A 24,251-nucleotide genomic window follows, 5' to 3' on the forward strand; every position below is an offset into this window, starting at 1 on the left:
CCCATTGTACTGGTTAGTCATGAGCAGTTTTGATCCAAGAAATTTTGTTTGTATGTTTCTGTATTAACAGTTTGCCAAATCATCCTATATGTTATGTTTTTTCTTAGAGCAGTGATGATTTTGGCAATTGCATTTAATAGGTGATTTAATATGCATTTAATAGGTGATTTTCTTAATATTCTGTATTTCATTTTGGAAAAATGTTTTTTTCTACCTTCTTACAGTCCTGGTTCCTTGAACCACAGTTTTTATTCTGGCAATAGTTTTAGGCTTTAGTTAAAATTAACAGCTTTTTTTTCGCATATCCTTTTATAATTTATTTGCATATTTAGACATGTTTAATCAAAAAGGAGTGGGACATGGTGAGAGGAAAAGGAATCATAGTCATCTGGATCTGGCTGATCATGAGTCAACCATTGCATTCTCTTACAGAAAGACAGATACAGCAGAATGTATAAAGCTGAAGGAGAACTTCCTGAGATAATCCTTTTAGCTTAGCTTTGATAAACCCTCAGATAGACTGCTATTTCAGACTTGGGCTAACTGAGAGAGTCCAGAGGAAAGCGGTGAGAGTGATCAGTGATCCAGAAAACTTAGTTGAAACATTGATTGTGTTTCATCCAGAGAGGAAGGAAAATATAACAGTCTTTAGGTATGTAAAAGACTGAAAAAAGGCTAGGGAATAACCTATTCTTCATTCTAATGGGGGGAAAAAAATGGTAGAGGAATTTAATTACATTCAGACTTGAGGTACATATTAGAATAACCTTCCTTGTGGCAAGGGTAGTCATACATTGAGATGGATTGCCTTGGGAGGCTGCAAAATCTTTGCAGGTCTCCATTGCTCTTTAGAAAAATCTGGTAGGCAGTGATGAGAGTCAAACAGGAATTAATTGATCTAGTTGTGAAGAATGGGAGTGGACCAGATTACATCTGGCAGTCCTGCCCAGCCATATTTTCTGTAGTTCTTACACAGGTTGCCATTTACTTATACCCAGTAATTTGTTTTGCTTGAAAAGTAAGTTGAAATGATAAAGTTGGGTTTTTTTTAATTAAATCTCTAGTAAATTCCAGTTTTCACTTTATTTCAGCCTTGTAGAAGATTTTTTTTTTTCCCTTATTTCTCTTCTCGATTCCTCAATATCTCTTCTACTTCATTAAAGAGCAATCTAGTGTTTATAGCTCCACATACAGGTTATTATCAGGTACAACTGAGTAATCCATTACATATTTTTCTCATACACTGAGGCTTTTCCTTGATTATAAAAAGATGCCCCAGACTTCGAATAACATTTTTAGGTCCTTGCTCTTTCGAAGTTTGTTAGTCTTTTAAGTGTGAACATGAGAACTGGCTACAACAATCGAGTAATACATCTTTCTTCTCAGCTTATACTTGCTATTTCCTGGTTAATTTATCAAGAAAAGGGTTAAGTTACTGATATGTCAGCAACAGTTTCAGCTAGTAGAGTTCTGGATTTCCAGCTGCCCAGATCTCAAAATACTTTACATAAAAATTGACTAAACTATTCTTCATAACATTCCTCTAGCTCAAGTGAATAATTAACTGTAGCTGGCAATATGACACGTTTCACTCATGGAAAACAGCCTGAATTTCTGAGTAACCACATGAGCTATCTTGTATGTCAAGTGAAATTGCTATCTACTTAGAAAGTTTGGACTTCTTGTCTGTTTGCATCCTTTAAAATGCTGATGGTTTCTTTTATAGCTCAAAGAGGTGTATTAATTCCTATATGTGGCCTTGGACTGCAGTGCAGATGTCCTGAGCTATTCTGCCCACAGCTACACTTGTAAGCATAATCCAGTGGAAAACATAAATTTACCTTTCATCCCTACTATGAATGCCAAAACAAATATCAGTTGTTACTCAGCTTAGTTCTGCTAAAAAATGTTCCAGCTATTGTTATGTCAAAGAGGCAAAGACTGCCAAATCTCTTAAGAACAGAAATGTGGTTCACTGAAGTATTTAAAACATGAAGGGCGAGATTTATTGTTAGACTCCTAAGGATATGAAGAGATTGAGAGGGGAAAAAAAGACTCTAATTTGGAACTACAATGTGATACCTTGTCCAGGGTATGCTAGTGAGGCAAGTGGAAGGGTTAAAGGAGGAAAATAGGTTAGAATCCTTAGCTATCTGAATAGATGAAAAAAGGGAAAGATGATGGAAGTTTCTGATGTGTTTTTTTAGTGTTTCCTTGAAAGAATTTAGGGAATTCCTGTGCAGAGAAAAAAGCTGATGAGAGAATTTAAGGAGTGAATTCACAATTGCAAAACAGTATTTCAGCTGAGGATGGGAAATCTCATTATATTAGAGAAGTAGAGTTTGAAGGTAAGAATTTTGAACCTAAGAAGGATCATAGAATCATATCTCAAGTTGGAATGGACCTATAAGGATCATTGAGTCCAACTCCCTGCTCCTCGCAGGACCACCTAAAACTAAACCATATGACTAAGAACCTCACCCAGACACTTCTTGAACTCTGACAGGCTTGGTGCTGTGACCACTTCCCTGGGTGTTCCAGTGACCACCCACCCTCTCAGTGAAGAGTCTTTTCCTAATGTCCAACCTGAACTTCCCCCGATGCAACTTCATTCCATTTCCTCATGTCGTGTCACTGGTCATCAGAGAGAGGAGATCAGCAGCTCCCGCTCCGCTGCCCCCCCCGTGAGGAAGGTGTAGACTTCCATGAGGGCGCCCCTCAGCCTTCTCTTCTCCAAGCTGAACAAGCCAAGTGACCTCAGCCGCTCGTCATAAGTCTTGCCCTTGAGGCCTTTCACTATCTTAGTCGCGCCCTCCTCTAGACACACTCGAATAGTTTGGTGGCCTTCTTATACTGAGGTCCAAAACTGCACACAGTACTCGAGGTGGGGCCACACCAGTGCAGTGTAGAATGGGACAGTTGCCTCCTTCCACCGGCTACCTATGCCCAGGGCACAGTTGGCCCTTTTGGCTGCCAGATCACACTGTTGACTCATATTCAACTTGCCATCAAATGAGTGAAATTACTTAATTGGAGAAATCTTAAAGATACATGTGAAGTGCCCATTTTTCCTTCTGTTTCAGACAAGTATTTTCAAAACAGGTTCAGTAGAAAGTAGTTGGGACTCTTAGCAAGTGCCGTGCATCACAATTGATGCAAACTGGAGAGACGAATAAAACACGTATCAGATGCAATCAGAATAAAATGAAAATAATATTTTGTCTTCCTTTGAACTTAGTTGTAGAGGAGTTGTTTGGAAATGGAAAGAAGTAAAATACAAAAGAAATACAATAAAGTGAAAATTAGGATTCCTTAGGCCAAATCTTACAAACACTCTGGAAATATTTTATCACAGATGTCAGAGATCCTCTTATGCATTTGTTAGTAGCCCAGCATGAGAGAGGGGCAGGACTTCTGAACAATCTGTTAGGACTTGTGAATCCAGGTCATGTGTCTTCTTGGAAATAATCCATCCTTCCTCAATGGCCCATGCAATCATAGGGTGTCCATAGTTTACCATCTTTCTTACAAAGCGTGTCATTTATATCCTCTTTTTTGTGTGCTGCCAGCAACTTTTCAGTTCCACATCTGAATATACAGAGTTGTGGAATCACAGGATCGTTGACGTTGCAGGGGATCCCTGGAGATCATCTAATCCAGCCCTCCTGCTCAGAGTGGGGTTTCATTAATGCAGTTGCCCTGGGCCATATCCAACTGGATTTTGAGTATCTCCAGGCTCCACAACTTAAGCAACCTGTTCCACTCTTTGCTCACCTTTCAATAAAAAAGGTCATTAATTGAAGATACTAAACAGCATTTACCCTTTGGTGACTTCACTAGTGACTAGCCCTCACCTGGACTTTGTGCCACTGATTGAAACTCTCTGAGCTGGACATTTCAGCCAGTTTTCAGTCCACTTCACTGTCTACTTACGTAGTTTGTACTGCATCAGTTTATCAATGAAGATTTTACATGGGACAGTGTCAAAAGCCTTTCTAACTCTTTTTCAGCACTGGGCCTTTGCTTAGATGCTCTTTTGAAGACAAAAAGATCTTTTGGCACATTTGGGTGCATCTCATTTTCTCCAGTTTATTAGTTTTTGGTAGGCTAGCATGGGACATACTGAGAAGATAAAATGGGCACAGATCCTCACATCCCAATCAAGGGAGTGATGAGTCTGAGTCTTTTTCTTAGTCTGTGAAGCAAACCAGTCCTGGACCAGCCTATCTTAACTCAGTGCTGCAATCCTTCTGTTTGCCATGGGGCTTAGAATAATCAAATGTGTTTCTGAGGAAAATATATGTCTCTGAAAAAGCCTCAGCTGTATAGTTTATTCACACGAATCTGTGTTCTCCTTTTGCTGAAATTGCAGTTTTTCCAAGAATCATTTAAAAGGTGTCTGCTTGCTACCTTATGTGCAATAGTGCCTCTTTTTCACACATAATGAAGTGTCAGAGCCAGGTGCAAATACAGGAGTCTTCATGCTTGTGTGTCTTGCTCTAAACTGCAGTATTGCAAGTAAACAGTGTCACTGCATGCACTCTTTGTGCTATGACCACTTGCTACCAAGAGTAAAACAAAATGTTCTGAGTACAATTAGGTAATCAGAAGTTAGGACATTTCCCTTTTGTTGCCCATAAAGTAGCTAAGAGATCTTTTCTGCTATTGAGCAGAATTTCAAAATATTTTGGAAAGACTACTGGAATAATTTTCCCTGCCCTATTGTAGTAGGATTCTGACTTTGTCACATGAAGATCGTTTCCACTTGCTAATACCCTACCGAGTGTTTGAAACATGCATTTGTCAGTAGTCCTTGGTAGCTAACAGCTTCCTTAGACTTTACAACTTTGTTTCAGTCTAAGCTGTCGCTCTATTTTTGGAAAAGAGAGCTGTGGCTCACTGGTCAGTTATTTTCTCTGAAATTAAGATTTCTTTTGAAAACCAGCAATTAAATCAATGTAAAACTCCTTATAGAATTACACATAAATGGGACACACAATGTTAGATTCTCAGCCTGATGAAATGTGAGCAGGCTCTTTCTGAAAAGTGGGATATTAGAACTTGGCTGTGCATATTATGGGGTAGATTTGGTAAAGACTTACCATGTATGGACCTGTTTAGTCCTCTTGTTTCATGATGTGAACCAGGAGAGAACCCTGCTTACAGGTTTCACTTCAGCTAACCACACATAGGGTGATTTCTTTTAACCTTGACTGCTGTTGCATATTATTCTTCCTTTTGCGTGGAAAATGCCTTCTATTATGTTCAAACATCTGTTTCATTTTTCTCTCTGTTCAGTTCAAGGATTTTCCCTTTTGGTAGTTGAGAGGTAGTTTAGGTTTTTTTAAATACAGAGGTGAAACTTATGCTTTTGCACATTGCACTGAAGAAGGATTCCTGAGAAATATGATGAAATTTTCAGTCACAATCACAATTTGCTTTCAGTTATTTGTTGTTTAGAGATCTATCCATGCATTAAAATGATAAAAATAAAAGGAAGAAAGTTCTGTGGGTACAAATTAAGATTCCTGCTGCTCTTTCGTAAGCTAGTGCTAGTACTCGGTCAAGGAAAGCTTTCTTTTAAAATACTACTTTCTTCTTGTTAAGGCTACGGCAGTGTGGCCCTAGGCGTTCAGGCTGAATGTATGCAGCATTTCTTTAGGTGTTATTTGTGGGTTTGTGCAGACTGCTTTCTTTTTCTGGTTATTTAAAGAGCCTGATACTGTGAAATCCAGTCTTTTTTTCATAGTCCCACCCACTAGAAACCAAATTATTATGAATTATTCAATTAATGTGGGCACCATGACTGACTGTAAAATGCTTTAAAAAGCAGACTTGCATCCTTGTGAAGAATTAACCTTCAATGTTGAATTAATGTTTCTTTTATTTAAATATAGAGGTATTACTAATTCAAAACCATTTTAGATGCTGCTGCTGTGCCAAATATCATGGGAGTGATAACATGCTTAGGAATTCTGACCATAACGAATGACATGCTTCTTTCTTTTAACATCATGCCATCTTCCTGAGACTTACACACTGTCCTTTTAGAGAAAGAGGAAATGTAACTTTCTTAATATTACCAGTTCATAAGTTACTACACTGTAATCTATTGGCTGAAATAGTAGTAGTGAGATACTACTCATCCACACCCTTTTCTTGGTGATTCAGAGTTTAGTTCCAGTCCAGCTGATTTCCACCATGGCTGTGCTTTGAAAATGAGTCTTGATCAGTCACCCTGACTTCTCTTTGCAATTTAAATCCCTGTTCATGCAATTTAATGTCAAGGTTAGCATGGGATCCCGTGGCTTGGCAAGCCCCCAGTGACACAGGGGGTTTCTGGCAGCCTCTGCTGTTTGAGTGAGAAGCCCAGGTGCTCTGCTCAGGGCTGCTGTGTGGACTGCCTGGCTGGTGGCCTTGCCTGAGGTGGCCTTCCCCAAAGGACAACAGTGCCAGGGTACCCCTTCAGATTTTGTTATGTTGCATTCCCACAGCAGTGACCTTTGCTGTTCAAGGACTCATCTCTTGTCCCTTGTTTCCCCTGATTTTGTGTAGGTGCTGGGATGGCTGGAGAATGTCATGATTTGCAGCTGAGCTGAGGGAGGTGTGAAGTATCATCCATCCCCTGCTGACATTTGAGGTAGTGTGATAACTTTTATCTTACCTGCAAGTGACTTTATTATGAATGTTGGCTAAGCAGAGCAATCAATAGTATCCTGTAGCACTCTGCAGATAATCTTCACAGATCACATGATCTGTTCCTACTGAAAGTGATAAATGATAATATGCAGTGTACAGAATTCTGATTGGGATCCAATTGTCATATTCTATTACCCCAAACAATAGAGATAGTTGAATTAAGGATTTCAAATTCAATCCTGATGTAAATTGATGGCTTCAAGCCCCTTTCTACCAATGTCTGGTAGCCAGAATTTGAGACAAAGGGCTTGGTGACTGGTAGAAGTGCTTAAAAATTATTATACTGTATTTTAAGGAACCATTGCTCATTTATAATGTTATTTAAAGTATTAAATGCCTGACTTTATAAATGCACAATATTGAAACAAATGGAGAAAAGAAAATCTGTGTTTTTCTAGGGAGAGAGAATGTGAAAATGCGTATCAGAACATTGTAAATAAATCCTGGTTTAAATGACACTTAACATCTAGTTTGAATGTATTTATCTGGTCTAATTCATATCTGAGATGTATTACTGAAAGCTTGATCAGATTACAGTGGGGTAAATTTCAATCAAACATCACAGAAATACACTGTGATATAAGGGATTTGGAACTGGAAAGATGTTATCTGGTGTTAAATGGCTGCATGAGATTTTACAGCTGCTATCTGTAGCTGTAGCATATGTCATAGCATTTTTATGAGACTTAACTGGCTATTCTTGTCTAAGTGTACACAAATGTCATTAAATAGCAGAGAAATTCTAGATACTTTTTGCTTTGTTTGTGATAACAATAAGTAGAACTTGCTGCATATGTCCATGTTTTTAATGTTTCTGAAACCAGATGGTGGAATTCTAGATGCATTCCTTACACCATGGATCTCTGCTTGGGACACTTGTCTAAGGATATACCAATTCCACTTAGAAGATAAGATCAGAATAGTGAAAAGTTACTTATAAAAAGGCTTGTAAAGTAGGCGTAACTTAGAGTCATGAGGGACCTCCTCAACCAAAGCCTTCTTTGTTGTGGTTACTGTGCCCTCTCCTGCAGAGTAAGCACACCTGTAAAACAATTTGTGAATGACTTCTCACATTTTATAGCTGAAGCATGGCAACACAACCATACAGAAAGCTGCTCCTGTACTCTGTTTTCCTGGCTTTCCATGCCCAGTGAGCTAGTTAGTCCCTAGCTAAGCTGCCCATTCCTGATTCCTCTGCGAGCAGCGGTGCAAGAAGTGTGCCCAGCACTGGGAGCATACAGCTTGGACATGGAGTGTGGCCTCACTGCAGAGCTCGACCATGAGCTCACTCAGCCGTGTTGCCACCCTCTGTAACCTCATCGTGTTTCAGTTTCCTGTTTGTAAATGAAGGCTAATAATTCTTAACTTCCAGAGGAACCCAATCATCCCAATCCTTAGGAAATGCTGTTACTCACACAATATTTGATGTAATATTGATGCTGTGTTATGGGGGGAGAGTTCAAATCCTTTGCATTTAAGTGTGACCCTGGGCTTGGAAATTAATAGTAGATCCCTGGGTGGTAAAAGTAATTTCTGTAGTGCTTTCTCGCTTGGTATTTTCCACTAACTAGAGGTAAAGATTTTGGCACGGGGAAGAGCAACTAACATAATCCAAGGTTAATGTGATCGAAAGGGAGGAGAGATTATGCTGACCAGATATCTTGAAAATGACACGTCTGTAATTTATATTACCTCTGCCAAGTTAGTTTTAGATTAAGAGCTGGAAATGTGATAACTGTCCCCATGTAGATCAATTAATGGCTTAGCCTTCATATATTTGCCTTTCAGTACATGTTTGACAATGCCAGCCCCAGACTCAGTCATCTGGAGGCAAGTTTACTGTTCAGCTCTTCTGTGAAATTGAGGCATTTAATGTATTATGGACAGTGGGAAATGTTCATCTGCACATTTTCTAGGCTGAGAAAGTGTTCTACTCTGAATGAGGCTTTTGTTTATCCTAAATGAATGTGTCGCATTCTTTCCTTAAAAATTAAATAGATGCCTTGTTATTTCAAGTCTGGGATACTGAAAGTGACCCATAGATGTGGCAAGAGTACGTTGTGCCTCATTGACATTTACTATCCCAATGGAAGATAACACGAGGCACAGCTTTAAATAGATTTTGACAGTGCTGGTAGTTCTGCTGAATATGCTGGAAAAAAAATTAGTATCTGGCCAAAAGTAGCAAGAGATGCTTGTAAAATAACTGCTGTAAAATATCCCATATAACCATAACCATAATTTTTTTTAGCTTTTAACACTTATCCAGCTAACAGGTCAGCACACCTTTCTGTTCTTTAAATAATGCTCTGCTAAGCTGCTTGCTGAGGAATACAGTGTAGAGAGCACAGAAACCATTCATGGTGCTGAGAAAAGCTAAGAGTACAGAAACAAAATTGACTGTTCCTCCACAATCCACAAAAAAATTATAGGAATACAGGGCTTCTCCTTTTGAACATCATTTTAAGTTCACTTGCCCATACTGAACATGCCAATAATACAACAAATGTATCCATCGGTTTAATACCAACATGCTGTAATACTTTTCTCATCAGGCAACTTGTTTGGTGATGTTAGGCTGCCACAACTAGGTATCCACCATGTGTGAGTTATGTCTGCTAGTTTGTGACTGGTATTAGATCCAAATCCTTTGATCAATAGTGTTATGAATAGATCAGAGACATATATACTTAACTAAGAAAAACCCTAAACCACTCTTTATTTTTTTAGCTTTATGGCTATTCCTCATACTTTTGCTTTATCAGTTCGTCGTACAATTTGAAAGGTTTGCTTTTTAGCATTTAATGATACAGTCATCAGTAGGACAATTTAATTTGCTGTTAAATGAGTTAAATTCTGCTGCTGTTGAGTCATATGTTACTGCAGATTTGAAATCAAAGTTAAGATTCAGTTTGAACAAGTCTGGCAAAGTCAGGTATTGTCCTGGCAAAGGGCTACAGGCAGTCGTATTTTATTAACTACTGTGAATAAAATAGAAATGAAACTAGGAATGTTAACATTAAAATATACTGCATAAAGTATTTACTTAATGGTCTTTCTTCTTTTGAAGACAATACTCTGCACTCATTGTTAGCCACTTTTATTCTGGTTCTTGCTTCTGCATAAAGTATCTCATAAATACACTATTTGAGAATTACTTGTGAAAAATAGATTTTTCAGATTAAATATACTACACTGAACCCATGAAAATAATCAGATTAGATACATCTGTGGAAACCTATCCTGCCACTCATGGCTCAGTGTGCTTTGAAAATGCACTCTAGCAAATGAAGTCTTAACACTATCCATACTACTATAGGGTGTATTATGCGTGACTAGTAAAAATATGTCCATATGGTCCAATCTTTGGAGTAGTATGTGGAAAGTAAATCTGGATTTTGGAAAGGCTAGACTCAATATTCTCACTTAGCTGTGGTGATCCCACTGTTAGTTCAGTAACATCAGACTGCCTTACCCCATCCACCCCCTGTGCCCTCTCCCAGGGGAAAAAGCTCATCCTTTCACCATGCTTTGCTAGCAACTCTCCTCTTCCCATCTCTTCTTCATGAAAGCAGTGCCCTTCTAATTCCATCACTAGCAGACATCAAGAAATAGGAAAAAGGAAAGGAGGAGAGCAAGGGGCTGGAAAATCACAGCTCCCCATATCTCCATGCACCAATGGCAGTGAGAGGAAGTCAAGCTCTCCTTTGGGCCATAGCTGACAGAAAAAGCTGGGTGGTTCAGGCAGCCTTCATGGCTTTAAAGGCCATTACTCATCTTCTCCAGGCAGAAGTGACACAGGCTCAGTGGCATCGTTTCATGGGCTAGATCTGGTTTATGAACTACATGGCATAAATAAAAACCTACTTAAAGAATCCAATTTTCGCTAAGCAAAGAAATGCTAGTCCTCTTTTTCAGATGTTTCTCTGTAAAGATATATCACCATCTCTATTAATTTGTGCTACAGCTCCTAGAAACAACCATATCAGATGACTTTCGGCCACACCAGTAAATTAAATGTACTACTCTCATCAGGACAAATTCTTATTGAAAAAAAAAGCTTTTGGGCTGTTTCAAATAAGATAGTTGCCTATAAAATCACACAGTGAATTATACAACTTTCCTATCATTTCTGTTGTATGATACTTCAACTTTTCAGGCTCTAAACTGTTCTCTAAATCCTTTATCAAACATGTATGTAAGTATATGTAGCAGCATCTATAGCAAGATCTAGAACAAGTACCTATATCAAAGGAATGCATGTATTTTAATTAAGACTTAAAATCTTAAAAAAAAACCTTTCCTCTAATATGGAACAAAAAGACACAGGGAAATTAAAATACAACTGCAAGCTCTACATTTTAAGGACTCTCCTACTCTGTAAGGGTACAGCTGTTCAGTGCCTCCCTACCAGCTGAGCTATTCAGGAGAAACGTGGCTGACCCACAGTATGTGCTTTTTCTGTGAGTTTTATATGTCTACCATAGAGCCTGTCTGAGACTGGAAAAAAGCTTGCTCTCCTAGGGAGATAAAAACTCAATTCCAGGACAGCCAAAATCAGACTCTTCTTAGCCAAGAAACTAATTTATAGACCACCGAGTAATCTTGCAATTAATTGTTCTCTGCAGCCCATAGAACAGCTGACATCTGGATTTACTTTCTAAGCTATGAAAGGACTACAGACTTTGAGGGGATTTGGGGTTTTGTTACATCTGATTAAAGCACCCTGTATCAATTTATATTCAGAGCTAACTGGTTGGTAAGCTGTTAAAAATCTTTGCAGACTATCACTTTTAAAATCTCTGAGAGCAGCAACAGAAAAATACTGTCCTTGAATGAACTATACAGAGTCATTATTCTTTTTAGTGTATAAGTCTAGTTACCTGTTACCAAGTCTGGCTGCTGAAGAAAAACTTGTGTGCAATAAGTGAACTAAAAATCAGGACTAATTTATTCATCAGGGCAATTCAAAACTCAAAGCTCCATCTGATGTGATATTCGACAGTTTTAGTAATGATGGGAGAATTATAATCTATGCAGAAGTGATTTATCTAGTGCTGTTATATACTTTGTAGTAGAACCTAAGAGCAGTCAGTCTCATCATGCTTATTGTGAACGTGGTTGCTTACACAGAATTCAAATGTGATTGGTGTCATACATATTTTAGGAGCAGATGATATCATTGTTAATGACTTCCAAAAAAAAAAAAAAAAAAAATTCTGTTTCTATGGTATGATTTTTCTAAAATTGGAAGGCTTTTATCGCTGCAAAAATAAAGTTCCCTGTGATATTAAAGTTATTCAGTCTAAGAACAACAAAAAGGAACAGTCATACTCTTTCCCTTCTATGCTGACAGTTCCCACATATGGTCACACGGGTGAGACTAAAAAGACTGTAGTTTAGTCCACAGAGCCCAATGTTGAGTGGGATGATTACTGATGCACTGATTAAAGGCAGAGAGCCATATGCTGAGACTTTTGCTGACAGGCTCCTGTGCAAGCAGCCTTGCTCCCTATTTCAGTGTAAAAATGGGTACTGAGGCAAGACTGCTGGTCAGGCTTCAAAGGAGTTGGGTATCGTGCTAGACCAGGAAAGCCCCTAGGGTTTTACAAAGCTTTCTGTGGCTACACTGAAGTGTCCTCGCCTTTAGTCTGCTCTTTTTTATTGTACTGTGTGTCTAATGTTAAGTCCTGAGATCTAGCTTGGTATGGCATTTATTTTTGTGAATAGCCCTAACGAAATGGGTTTAAGTCTGAGCAATATTTATTGTAGTGGTGGATGAAGGTTCTGGCTCTCAGCTGCTCCTCAGGGCAGGTATCTTGTGCATTTTGTCTGTAAACATCTATTTCCTCATGGTCCTGTATAAAATAACAATAACAGCAATGGAGAAATGTGAATGCACTAGTCTGTTTTAATGAAAACAGTTGAAGCTGCTCCAGAGTTTCACTTTCTTAATCAGATACCTGGTAACATGATGGAGTTCCTGCCGAGGAGGGGGGTCCTAGCATCAGTGGAGACAGACATGCTCTCCATCAGCCAGCCAGCCTTGCACTGAGCAGCTGTGCTGTTCATAGCACCCATTGCAGAGTATCCTGTTTTGAGCTGATCAGTTCAGAGCTCATGTATTTTAATCGGTCTAAAAGCAAAGGTTGCAATGCAGAACTGTGATTGTTTTAGTCTCTGACGTTTTAGGAGTGGTAAACGTAGAGAGAGAGGTTTACATCCACTATACTGGGGTTACCATAGCTAAAGAGCATGGTTCACTTCTATTACTTATCAAATAAAGCTATACACTTATTAAGAAGGTTTTGCTAGTTGCTTGAGTGTTTCAGGTGAGCTGGTCTTTCTCTTAATTGCAATTCTTGCTCTCTTAATGCAAACTGTTAGTTTGATGGTTTGGTAGGTTTTTTTAATCCACTACAGCTTTATTTTGTGGTGCTAAGGTGGCTGGCAATAAATCCACAAGACTCTGTAATGCTCTGGTAGGTAAGACATTGGAGAGGGTTGTAGTCCATGCCTTATTCTGCTGCTGGGCTGTGGTGTAAATGCAGGCAAGCTGCCCCTCTTCCTGGTGTCTCCATTTCCCTATCTGTAACATGGATAATGCCACTGACCCCCACTACAGACTGCTTCAGGATTTGATGAGGGAAAACATTGTCTGACAGCATTAAAAGACCTCTTTAGAAATAGATTTGGCAAATTACCTTTAAAATTAATATGGCTGTTTCTATTGCTTATTTTGCAGACACTTCTTAATTTCTGTTTTGGTAGGGTTTTCTTAGCAGAAGTGTTGGGCATTGGGACTAAGCTCATTCAGTTTCCAGTGTGAATTTCTAATGTGAGCCTGGCATCTCCATTTACCTTGCTTATTCCTGAAGATAGCCTTGTAATGCTATGCTAGCTGCAGGCGCCCATTTGGAAGATTAACAGGGCAATTTTCATCTTCACTAAAGTAGTTACTGTTCAATAGGTCACCAACTCTAGAAATTACCAGGCATGGATATTTAGTTTATTCCCCTTAAAAGTCAGACTGGCTTGATCACCCGTAATGCAATCCACTTGTCTCCACTTCCTTAATAATGACTCTCTCATCTCCAGCCTGATCGCCAGGCCTGTCCTGGATCCTGTGTCACATATCTTCTGACTTCTCCGATGGGGGCTTTCCTCAAGGCTTCCCATACTTCCTCCTCATCAGACTGTCTCCTACCCTGCTCTCACCTGCCTTATGGGATGGAACCTCCCTATCTCACGGGGATACAAATAATCAGCTGAATATCAGTAGAGTTACACCTTCACATTTCAGCAAAACACCCATATGTGCATGTGTGTTCAGTGTGTGCAAGTGCATGCACACAAACCAAACCCCACCTCTGTTCCTTGTGAGGGATTGTTGCGGGAACTGTGATAATTGAAATGGCTAAAATAATGCCATGGAATGATTAAAAATGTGATCTGGAAGAAAAGTTGCTTGAGGTCCTTAACAAATAAAGTAATGTACCCACTACATAAATTACACTGACTTTGAATAGTTCAGTTAGAAAAATGAGCTGGTTTGTCTCCCTCTATTTGGAAATACTGGACACACTCACCTTGGAAAAATCTCTGATTAAAACAATAGTTTAACAGCAGCCTTTCTATGGCTCGTGGCTTAAAAGGTCTCATCAACAGCTGTGTCATTAAAATGTGTATCAGAAGTCATAGGTTCAGTATAAAGGTTCTACAGATCCTGTTTGGATGGTATATAAAAATGATGATGTGTTCTTAAGCCACTTTGGTAAGTGTGGAGATATGTCTACTTTTGCATGTGAGATGCTTCATCAAAACATACTTTAAATTTAAAAGTTAGGTACTTTAATTTCCAGATTTTACCAGTGCAAGTGGAGGGAGAAGTTAACTGACTTTTTAAGATTTTATGAAAGGTTTGAACAGAGATCAACTTTTCTTCACAAGTCATTACCTCATGAAAACTTGTTTTGCCAACTCTGCATTTAAAAATACGGAATAATCTTCTCTCCTTGCTGATCTCATTCAGTGTCTCTCTCAGCTTTGTGCTGATTTACACAAATAGGGATCTAGTTCAAAATCTTTGTATATGGCTATACAAAGTGGTTTATGCAGTTGTTGAATGTAGTACACTACCTTATGGTAGGTGCCCACAGTAGATATATTCAGATTTGTATGGATTTAAAGCACCAAATCAGAGGAGAATAGGGCCAGGGAACAATGCTGGTATGCTCTTACAGAAGACAAATGGAAAGCAGTTGCAATCATATCGTTTCTCATTAACAGAGAACTTGTTAAAAAGATAATTTTACTTGTAATTGTTTTTAAAGACAGTTGTGTTGAATAAATGTGTTCGTACACTAACTCTACATCCGTTTAAACAAGATTTAAAGTCAGCTTCAATCTGTAAATTACAGATGCAAATTAAATCAATATAAATCATGTCTTAAACTGATATGAACAGAACATACAAAATTGTACCAATTTAAAATGCACTGTTTACTGTTATGCCTTCTGTCAAGCTGGCTAGTCTTTGTATGTTGACTAAGTGACAGTAAGTATGTGAGTACTTGGAGTCATGAGTGGCCATCCAGAAATGCTGCTCAAATCCTTTGTCCATCATTTACTAGCTTTCACTTAATCCGCTGTTTAAGTTAATGACTTCCTAAATTCCATACAGGCTTTGTTATGTAGTCTTTAATCTGATTAGGACCACATGAATAATTTAGCGTGTGATTGAACCATGTAATTAATTTGCCCCATGATAATGGACTGTTAAGTAGTTCCATTAGTCTAGGATAAATACCAGTGTCTTGAACTTAAATTTTACAGCTTCTTGGAGATGTTTTTCCTGGAAGAAATGTTTTTTTATATGCAAAAACTGTTTAAAATTAAAACCCTGCTCCCTCTGATTTCCTGAAATTGTTCTTTGAGGTCTGAAAGGCATGTTTGGGTTCAAGGTGATTAGAAGAAATTGAGGATGCTTTGTTCAAAAATGCTTGTCTATAACCAAACCTTATTTCAAAATGGTGAAGCTCCTGCTGACCTCAGCTGAAACAGAGTTCCAGCCTAAACTCCTAGTAATGTCATATGGGTTGTTTTCCACCACAATCCCTGTGTTTTATCATTTCTTCATAATTTCCACGAGGTGCTAAACAATCTGGCTGTGCTAGGAGTATTACTTAGCCATGTTCTCATATTAAATATATTACCTTGTCTGCTTAAAATCAGATGTCTTTAACTGCTTTGCTGGATTGGGGCCACACTGCTGACTCCTGATGGGATTTAAACTTTAATGCTAGCAAGACACTGAAGATGTTTGGTTGGTTTTTTGTTTTTTGTTTTTTTTTTACACTGGCACAGAAATGTTTTACAGCACTGGAAATACCATTTAATCTCTTTATGTAAAGTGTAAATAATTATCCCAGTGAAATGTTTTTCTTTGATTAAAACCACATTTTTTTAGTACAGATTACTAGGGGATTGGTTCTAGATACAGACTTAGACATTTATTTTTTCTTTCTTGTCATGGTATTTGACATTAAATTGATGCATTGTGCTTCAAACAAAGTGGAATATACCTTTTGCTTATATAGAGATATTCTCTCACTTTTCTTTGCAATTGATTGTACAAATAACAAAGCAAAGCACTGAATTTTGTCTTTTGGATGACTGTTATCTAAGTATTAATAACAATTAAAAAAAAAAAAAAAAGACGAGAAAAAGCCTGGGAAAAATTACCAGTGTCGTTGAGAAAAGTGTTGATAGCCTGAAAAAATTACCACTCATAAACAGGCCTGGATCCTCTTCCTTAATGATACAAGTATGTGTAAAGCTGAGTACTAGCTCAGCAAAAAAATCTGCATGATAGCAGCTACATGTTGCAGTTTCAGCTGAGATGCATCTATTTTGCTGCTTTGCTGTGCTTTGGGGGCTGAAAGGCAAACAATTAAGTCTTTTCCAAGTTGAAACTCTTCTGTCTATGCAGTAAACAGCAAAAATTAAGAGGATAACTTCAATTCTCTTTTATCAATTGACCTCTGAAAGGGATAATCTACTAGTTTTACAGATAAGATCCTCCCTCTGTGTACCTAGTCCATTAGGTTGCTGATGTCAAAGAATAACAGATTTTATTGTAAATAAAGAATTGATATGCCAGAGCTAGTTTGGACTTTGTAGCCCAGTTCTTGGAGTATGACTTTGTAGCTGGATTAACCGAGAACAGATTTCAGTACAAGCCCAAACTCTGGATTCACTGAAGGGCTCTTTAACTGCATCCAAGAACTGATAACCATTTGGCCTGTTACCAGTTTAAATGCACTTTAAATCAGAGTAATTAGCTGACACATCTATCCATGGGAAAAAGAAATCCGTGGACTGAAAATGTCTACTACAATGGAGATACAAATAAATTTGGTGTTAAAACTAAACTTTCACGTAGTCTCTATTCCAAAATTAAAAGTTTGTTCAGGAGAAAAAAAATCAATTTTTCTAAATCCAAAGGGAGCAATTATTTGAATAGATTCCATTTTCAATTTTAATCCTTAAAACTATTACAAATTGTTTAGTTTGCATCACGCTCTAATTAATAATATAAAATTGCCTCTGTTCCATAGTTTTGCCATAATGATGTACCTTTTAATAATCCTCAAATTTGCGTCAAACCGTGCATAATAAAGGCAGGTTTATGCCAGAGACCTTTCTTCTTTTCAGTGGTGCTGTCTCTTGTTGTTAAATTTTTTTGTTTTTTTTTTCCCGAAATGTGCCCTTTATGAGATTTTTTAATTTGCAGTACATAATTTCTGCTCCTACAGTATTACTTCTTGTTCTTTTCATATCCCAGATAACCGTACACACTAGGTGAGTGGTGTGTTATTCATATCAACTGTGACAATTTGTTATTTCTGTTTCTTAACATGGCTGAGTACAGAGCCCTGACAAGGGTTCTGTAAAAACAGGCATTCATCCAAGTGCTGCCGATGACTCAATCAAGCTGTAATATCGGAGAGCAAGGGAAGAAGTCTTTAGGTCCATGGCAGTTTTAGATTGTGTTGATTGGAAGGGCTGTAACTCATTTCATCTGCAGAATGACTCTGTCCTATTGGCATTCAGGGGAATGAGGGTAAGCAGGCAAAGTGATTTCAGCTATGCATGATCAGCCAAACTGGTATGAATGTTTTTATGCAAACACAGAAAGAAGATTTCCTCCTGGTGTCACTAATCTTGCCCTGAGATAACTTGTATGGCATATCTGCGCTGTGAAAAATCAAGGTCTTTCACCCATAAAAAATCTGCAAGGGTATGTACATATGTATTTGGTAGTTGCGTAAACAAGGTTCAGGACAGATCTGGAGAGCCTGGAGTTACGTTCCCTTCTCAGCACTTGTTCTTACTTGACAGCGGATGTATTGGTGTGTATTCATCTGCATTGCATGCTCTTGTGTCCTTGCCTGTTTGTGATCTGATGGAATAATGAAATGTAGCAATGTACAGAAAAGCTCCTCAGTTTAATCCTTCACTCAGTAATTTCATGGTTTGGTTTGCAGCAGAGAGGCCACCTTTAGTTCTGGACTGGCTGCACATGTCCTGCTTTGGCAAGCAGTGCTAAACTGGAGGAGGTTATAGGGGAAAAAACTCTCTCGCATTTGGAGTACAGTGAGTTAATGGAGATGGTAAAAGGAGAAGTCCCTTCATAGGCCCAGTTCACTGAAGTGTAATGTCCCTCTCCTTCCTTCAGGTTGTTTCAGGTTCAGGAGCTATCTAAACATAAAGATCTCACTTCAAAACCAGTTTCTTTTATAAGCAGAACTCACTATGGTTTACTCTGGGTGTTAACATTGTTACCTGACCAAAGCAGATGCGAACCATTCAGTATGCTGTGACTAAACTATTTCTTTTCTCATGGGTTTTCTTAGCCTGGTTTCATCTGTTTATGCTGACTATGTTCATGTCCCACTGGAGAGATGTCATGTTTAAACTCCCTTGTGATTGACCTTACTCCAGCATTGCTATAGAAAAGGGCCAAGAATTTTTTTTTATCCTTTTTATAACTCCTGGCTCCCTTTCTGTACTGAAGCAATTAGCCTGAGCCGACCTCTAGCCAAATGTTCCTGTGGTCAAGTTTCAGCTGGATTGAGGACAGTCAGCTGCTGTAATTTTTTTTTTTTTTCTGATTTTAGCTCTCTTCATTGTTACAAACTGCTGGAGTTGGGTAAGATATAGACTATTATTCCTTAGAATAGTATATATTACAGAAACTGATTTTTTTTTTTCTGTTAAATAACAGGGACTTTATTAGTGGCGTTTGTCTTTCATGTGCATACAGAGGTAGGTGTTGGGAGGTAGAAAATACTAGATTGAAAAAGGTCAGTTTTGCCCTAAAGCCAACAGAGAAGCTGTCTCTTGCTAGGTTAACACTGCAGCCTCTGAGCAATACTGTTCTTGTTGGCAGCGAGCTTGCAAGAGTGTCTTAGAGGAACAGCAGTGGGTGGTTACAAGACAGATTTGTGGGAACTTTCTGCAAGGCAGTAGTTGCCTGATGGTGGGGCAGGTGGCACTTCAGAGGACTCTTCTCTCAGAAATTTTATTCTGTACCACCGAAAGCAGTATCGTGATGGGGCAGCTCCTGCTTTGCACCAGATTCTTCCCATGAGACAGAGAGCCGTGGCAGTGTAACTCTCTGTTAGCCTTCGATACGTCTAGAAGTGGTAGTTGTATCTGGAGCCTAGCGGAGCTTTTGGTGTATGTGCTGGACATAGAGAGGTCATGTAGTCCCTGGTTCTTCACACCCCTTGCAGAGCTCCTTTTGCCTTCGAGAGACCTTGAGTATGAGCCCTGTACCAAGGGCTCTGCATTAAGAGCTAGCTCTGGGTTTGAGCTCCAAGGAGCATAGCATAGCTTGCCCTTTCCAGAGGCTGCTGTACAAAGGCTGCAGCATGGTCCATTCATATTTTCAGATGAGAGCAGTTACCATTTTTGAGCTCAATCCTGTCCGTATTGGTCATGTTCAGAGTACACCAGTTGATTTTTCTCCCACGTGCAACTTGTCTGGACAGATAATGCAATGGAGGATCCCATGTGGGTTTAGACAGAGCAGAGATGCTCTTGCTTTACCTTGGTAAGATAGTGACATTTGTGAGAATCCACAGAAGAAGCATGATTTCTTTCTATACTGCATTTTACTACCCAAAAGGCAAGGGATTAAGCAGCAATTTTGATCACCTTTGAGCTTTGGGAATGCAAATTAATCCTGTGCCCTCTTTCAGAGAGCTAGATGTTCTAGTCAAGATCTGTGGCTCAGCAGGGACTTTCCCAATAATTACAGAATTGCTCTTAAACAAGTAGTAGCTGCTGCTGGAGAGGTGACCGTGTCCTCCCCTCCACCCTGGCTACTTACTCCCATGCTTGTGCTGCCCTGGTTCTGCTCCTGGGGTGCATCTTTGTGGAGTCTTAATAAATCTGGTCAGCAAACAGATTTGCTACAAGAAACGTTTATGGATTAATTTTAACTGGAACAGTTTCCTGATGGAGTCCACTGTGTGCAGGTATGTAAACAAGTCTGCCAGCGCAAGGGGAAGAGCGCAGTACAGGAAGGGGATTGTTATCATCTGCAGCAGCAAGATCTTATTGAGGTTGGAACTGTCAGTGTTAGGTTAATGGTTGGACTGGATGATCTGCAAGGTCTTTTCCAACCTAGATGATTCTGTGATTCTGTGAAGCTGAACGTGATTTTTGACCTCTGGGATTTATTTCCAGGCTCCTGGATTGGTTCTCTGACTGTCAAACCACTCTTCATGGGAGAAAGCTGAGATGGCTGCTGTAGTAGAAGGGCTGAAGGGAAGGGGAGCACTGTTCGACAGGGTAGAAATTGTGTGAGAGGAGAGGAATTAGCAAATACAGAAAAGCATTTCTGTAGAAGCTTTATTAATAAAAGAGACAATAAGAATCCTTTAAACAAGAGTACAGATGGACTAAGGGAACAACTGAGCTAGCTGAAAATGTAGCTGATTGTGGAACCTAGTGCTGTGCCGCTGTAGCTCTTCTCCAAGAGTAGGAGGATTGCTGGCCTGTGATTTGCCTTATGAACTTTTCCCCAGCCCTGTGCACTCCAGTGGCTTCAGCCTTCACTGCTCCTGGTCCTGCTCCTAGGCTGCCTCACTCTCACACCACCCTAAATCCTCACTAATGTGCTTCCAGTCTCACCATACCCCTTCTTTCCTACCTGTCCACTTGAGAATGGGGTAGTTACTTTTGAGAGACCTGTGTCTGCTTGGCCAGGGGAAAGCCCTGCCTGATGCCTGGCAGGTCCTCTCCTGTACTGAGCCTGAACTTGAAAATTATTGAGCAGTTGTGTTAATGAGGGTGTGAGAAATACCTTCTGATTTTCAAGTTTTGTACTGAACAGCATGAATGAGAAATCTGGAGCTGGTAATAGTTTCGGGGTTTTCTGTAGTGTGATTCAGTCTGTTCTCTTGGGGTAAGAAAATTGAGGGAATTATCTTTTAAATTCAGTGTTACCATAGTTTTACATACTCAGTGTACTCCTGCCTAAACTCAAACTTTGCTAACTCTACTAGGAGGCTGACTAGTTTTTGATACACAGATTTGACAGCATTGGTTGTTAATCAGTAACATCTACTTAAAGATTGTTACTCATTAGTGGGTGTGGTTGTTTGGACACTTGTGATTTAATCTCCTGTTAGATGAAGAAAGAAAATGTCTGATTGAGAACACTCCATGTAGAATCAAGGTTTGTCATACCAATTTAGAGTCAAATGTGAAAGTGGAGCTATTTCTCTCTCTCCGCTGCCTCACTGAGCTGGGGTGTCAGTGTATCTTTGCAGGTTTGTGACACAGAACAAGAAACTGCTGCCTGACTGTTGTTTCAGCATTCATGTTTATTTTCGTGTTGCAGCTTTGGTTTTGAAGGTCTCCAGTAATCTCTGTGCTCTGCTGGTGTGGTTGTAAATGGTCAGGTAGTAATCCATGGTATGTATGTTTTCCCCCTACTAGATATGGAGACGTCATGAGCTTTTGGGGACATGGTACAATTTTGTTCGGAAGGCTGTACTGCCCACAAGTCCAGTGTGTCCCAGCTTCTGCCCCTCCCTGTTGTTATCAGATGCTGGTGATAATATCAGGAGCAAAGTAGTGTCCCTCAAACAGGATCGTGTGATGGGGTTGTAGGCTATGTGTGTGTGGCATAGGTGAATTAGGGAGAAGAAGAAGTGTGCTTTTTGGGGAGTTTGTGAAGACTTGTTAGGTTATGCTTGGGTTGTAAAGGTTTGTGTGGATGTGCTCGGGTCCATCAGAAGTGCCTTCTCAGCAATGATGCAGGTAGAAGTTTCCAGCGTGAGACAGCCTCCTTGGCAGCCCCCGAAGAGCGGTGCGGCAGAGCAGGGGTGCTGAGGCAGGTGCTCAGGGTTGTGCAGGGTAGTGAACGAGCCCAGGTTACTCTCATTCTTGCAACCCCACAGCTACTGCTGCCCTCTCCACTCCTGGCATGCTGCCTGCCATGGGCAGTGGCCGTAGATACTAAGCTGGTGTTTCTCTGCTAACAGCCTTTTGGCTTTCTGGTGTGGGAGTTGCCTTTTAAACTGCATCACTCTTCTCAGCTTTACTGTATGTAGTCCTAGACCTGGGAAGAGTTATACATGGCCTACAAAGATGAATACACCCTCAGAGGAGCATGAGCTAGAAAGGGGATCATCATATCTTTGTTCCCTGAAAGAGATACTGTTCTGCTTTCACATTTAATCTAGGCTAGTCATTGCAATCTATCCCCCAAAGGCTGCTGTGGGGACAGTGTGGCCATTCCCTGGAAGTAGGCTAGAGATTGACAATACTTGATTTTTTTTCCCCTTCCATATTAAATGAACTAGAAACCCATAAGCTAGTTCTCTTGTAAAAATAGTATTTACTCTTTGTTCTAGACTGCAAGATGATGTATGACTTCATGAGCAATAAACCATAAACTAAACACACTTCTGGTTTAAATCCAATAAAACTAGATAATAGTTTAAATGTCATGTCATATTAATTAGTAATATTAGTTTATAAAGGAACTCTCATTGTCTTTTGTTATTACAGAATTAGAGGTATGGATCTTCGGCATCTGCTGTTTACTTTGGCACTGGTTTGTGCAAATGACTCACTTTCTGCAAGTGATGGTAAGTTTTATGATACCTTTCTGTGCCTTTGTGTGTGTACATTGTCGTGGTTTAAACCCAGCTGGGCAGCCAAACACCAGCAGCCACTCGCTTACCCGCCCCTGCCCAGGGAATGGGGGAGAGAATTGGAGGGGTAAAGGTAGGGAGACTCATAGATTGAGATAAAAACAATTTAATAACTGAAATAAAATAATAACAATAATAGAAAGTACAAACGGGTGATGCACAGTGCGATTGCTCATCACTTGCTGACCAGCCTGTTCCAAGCTAGCTATCCTGGAGAAGCCAAGATCCCGAAGCCACAATCCTGGAAGTGAGAGAGAACCCGTCTGCTTCCTGGAGAACCCTCTTTTATATACTGAGCATGATGTTACATGACATGGAATATTTCATTGGCCAGTTTGGGTCCGGTGCTCTGGCTCTGCTCCCTTGCAGCTTCTTGTGCACCTGCACCTGTCCTGTGGGACACAGGAATTTGGAAAGTCCTTGATGTCTTAGCAACAACGGAAAGCATCAGTGTGTTATCAACACTGTTCTCATGTCAAATCCCATACTGAATCCAAAGCACAGCACTATTCTAGATACTAAGAAGAAAAATTAACTTTATCCTAGCCCAAGCCAGGACATATAATAGCTTTATGTAAAGAGTATTTTTATGTTATATATATGTCAGTAAACTGGGTACAAAATGTGAAAAATACTTCAGTCAATCTTGCTGTAAAGATAGTGGATGAGATTGAGACTTGTTGTAGCATGAAGGTGAATTTCATAGACAGCGTTAGATGGGTGATATGTAAACAGGATGGATCAGTGTTGGTGTTAAATAGATGGATTTTTGTTCCTTAGGTACTGAAGTTATGAAATAATTGTATGGGGTTAATTTTTTTATAGAAACTGGTGTTTTTTTCCTTAACAATTCTTTTTAGTATATTTTTATGCTAAGTGTAGAACTATTTGGAAGTACAGAGGAAGCATTTTAAGACTGTACACTTTGGGTCTGAGGCCAATATGAACAAATTTTGTAAGAAATACACTTAGAAATTCTTGAGTAGAGGTTATAAAAGGGATTTGAAAAGAACATGTACCCTCAACCAGCCAGCTGGCTGTGGGTAGCCAGCGGAAGACTTTTTAGTGAGGAAAAGCTCTGAATGCACATCCTGTGGTTGATTCCACAAATCTACCCAGGGTTCACATCCAGTGAATGTACCTCTGGCTTTCCACAGTTCTTCTCCTTACCATCTTTATTCACCTTGATTCTTCCAACTTCTGAATTAAATGTCCAGCTGAGCTTTTTCTGATGCTTTTTCTTGTCACAACCATGAACAATTTAGAACCATTTCTGTATGACACAGAGGCCTATTCTGATTCTGGTGGGTCCTC

At 39.5% G+C, this 24,251-nt stretch overlaps 1 protein-coding gene across 7 annotated transcripts in view; it reads left to right on the forward strand.

Moving 5' to 3' along the window:
* GHR (growth hormone receptor) overlaps nucleotides 1–24,251 on the forward strand; it is a 131,277-nt gene that overhangs the window by 39,924 nt on the left and 67,102 nt on the right. For 5 of the 7 annotated variants that reach the window (XM_074812730.1, XM_074812724.1, XM_074812725.1 and 2 more), the window contains 2 exons: nucleotides 6,556–6,640; nucleotides 22,792–22,871. Coding sequence is in view for 5 of the 7 variants with exons in the window: in XM_074812724.1 (XP_074668825.1) it covers nucleotides 22,802–22,871 (70 nt within the window). In the remaining 2 variants the exon portion in view is untranslated. The remainder of the gene's footprint in view (nucleotides 1–6,555; nucleotides 6,641–22,791; nucleotides 22,872–24,251) is intronic. The other 2 variants (XM_074812729.1, XM_074812731.1) reach the window with 2 other exon arrangements.

Source organism: Strix aluco, chromosome Z (assembly GCF_031877795.1).
Source record: "Strix aluco isolate bStrAlu1 chromosome Z, bStrAlu1.hap1, whole genome shotgun sequence".
NCBI lineage: Eukaryota > Metazoa > Chordata > Aves > Strigiformes > Strigidae > Strix > Strix aluco.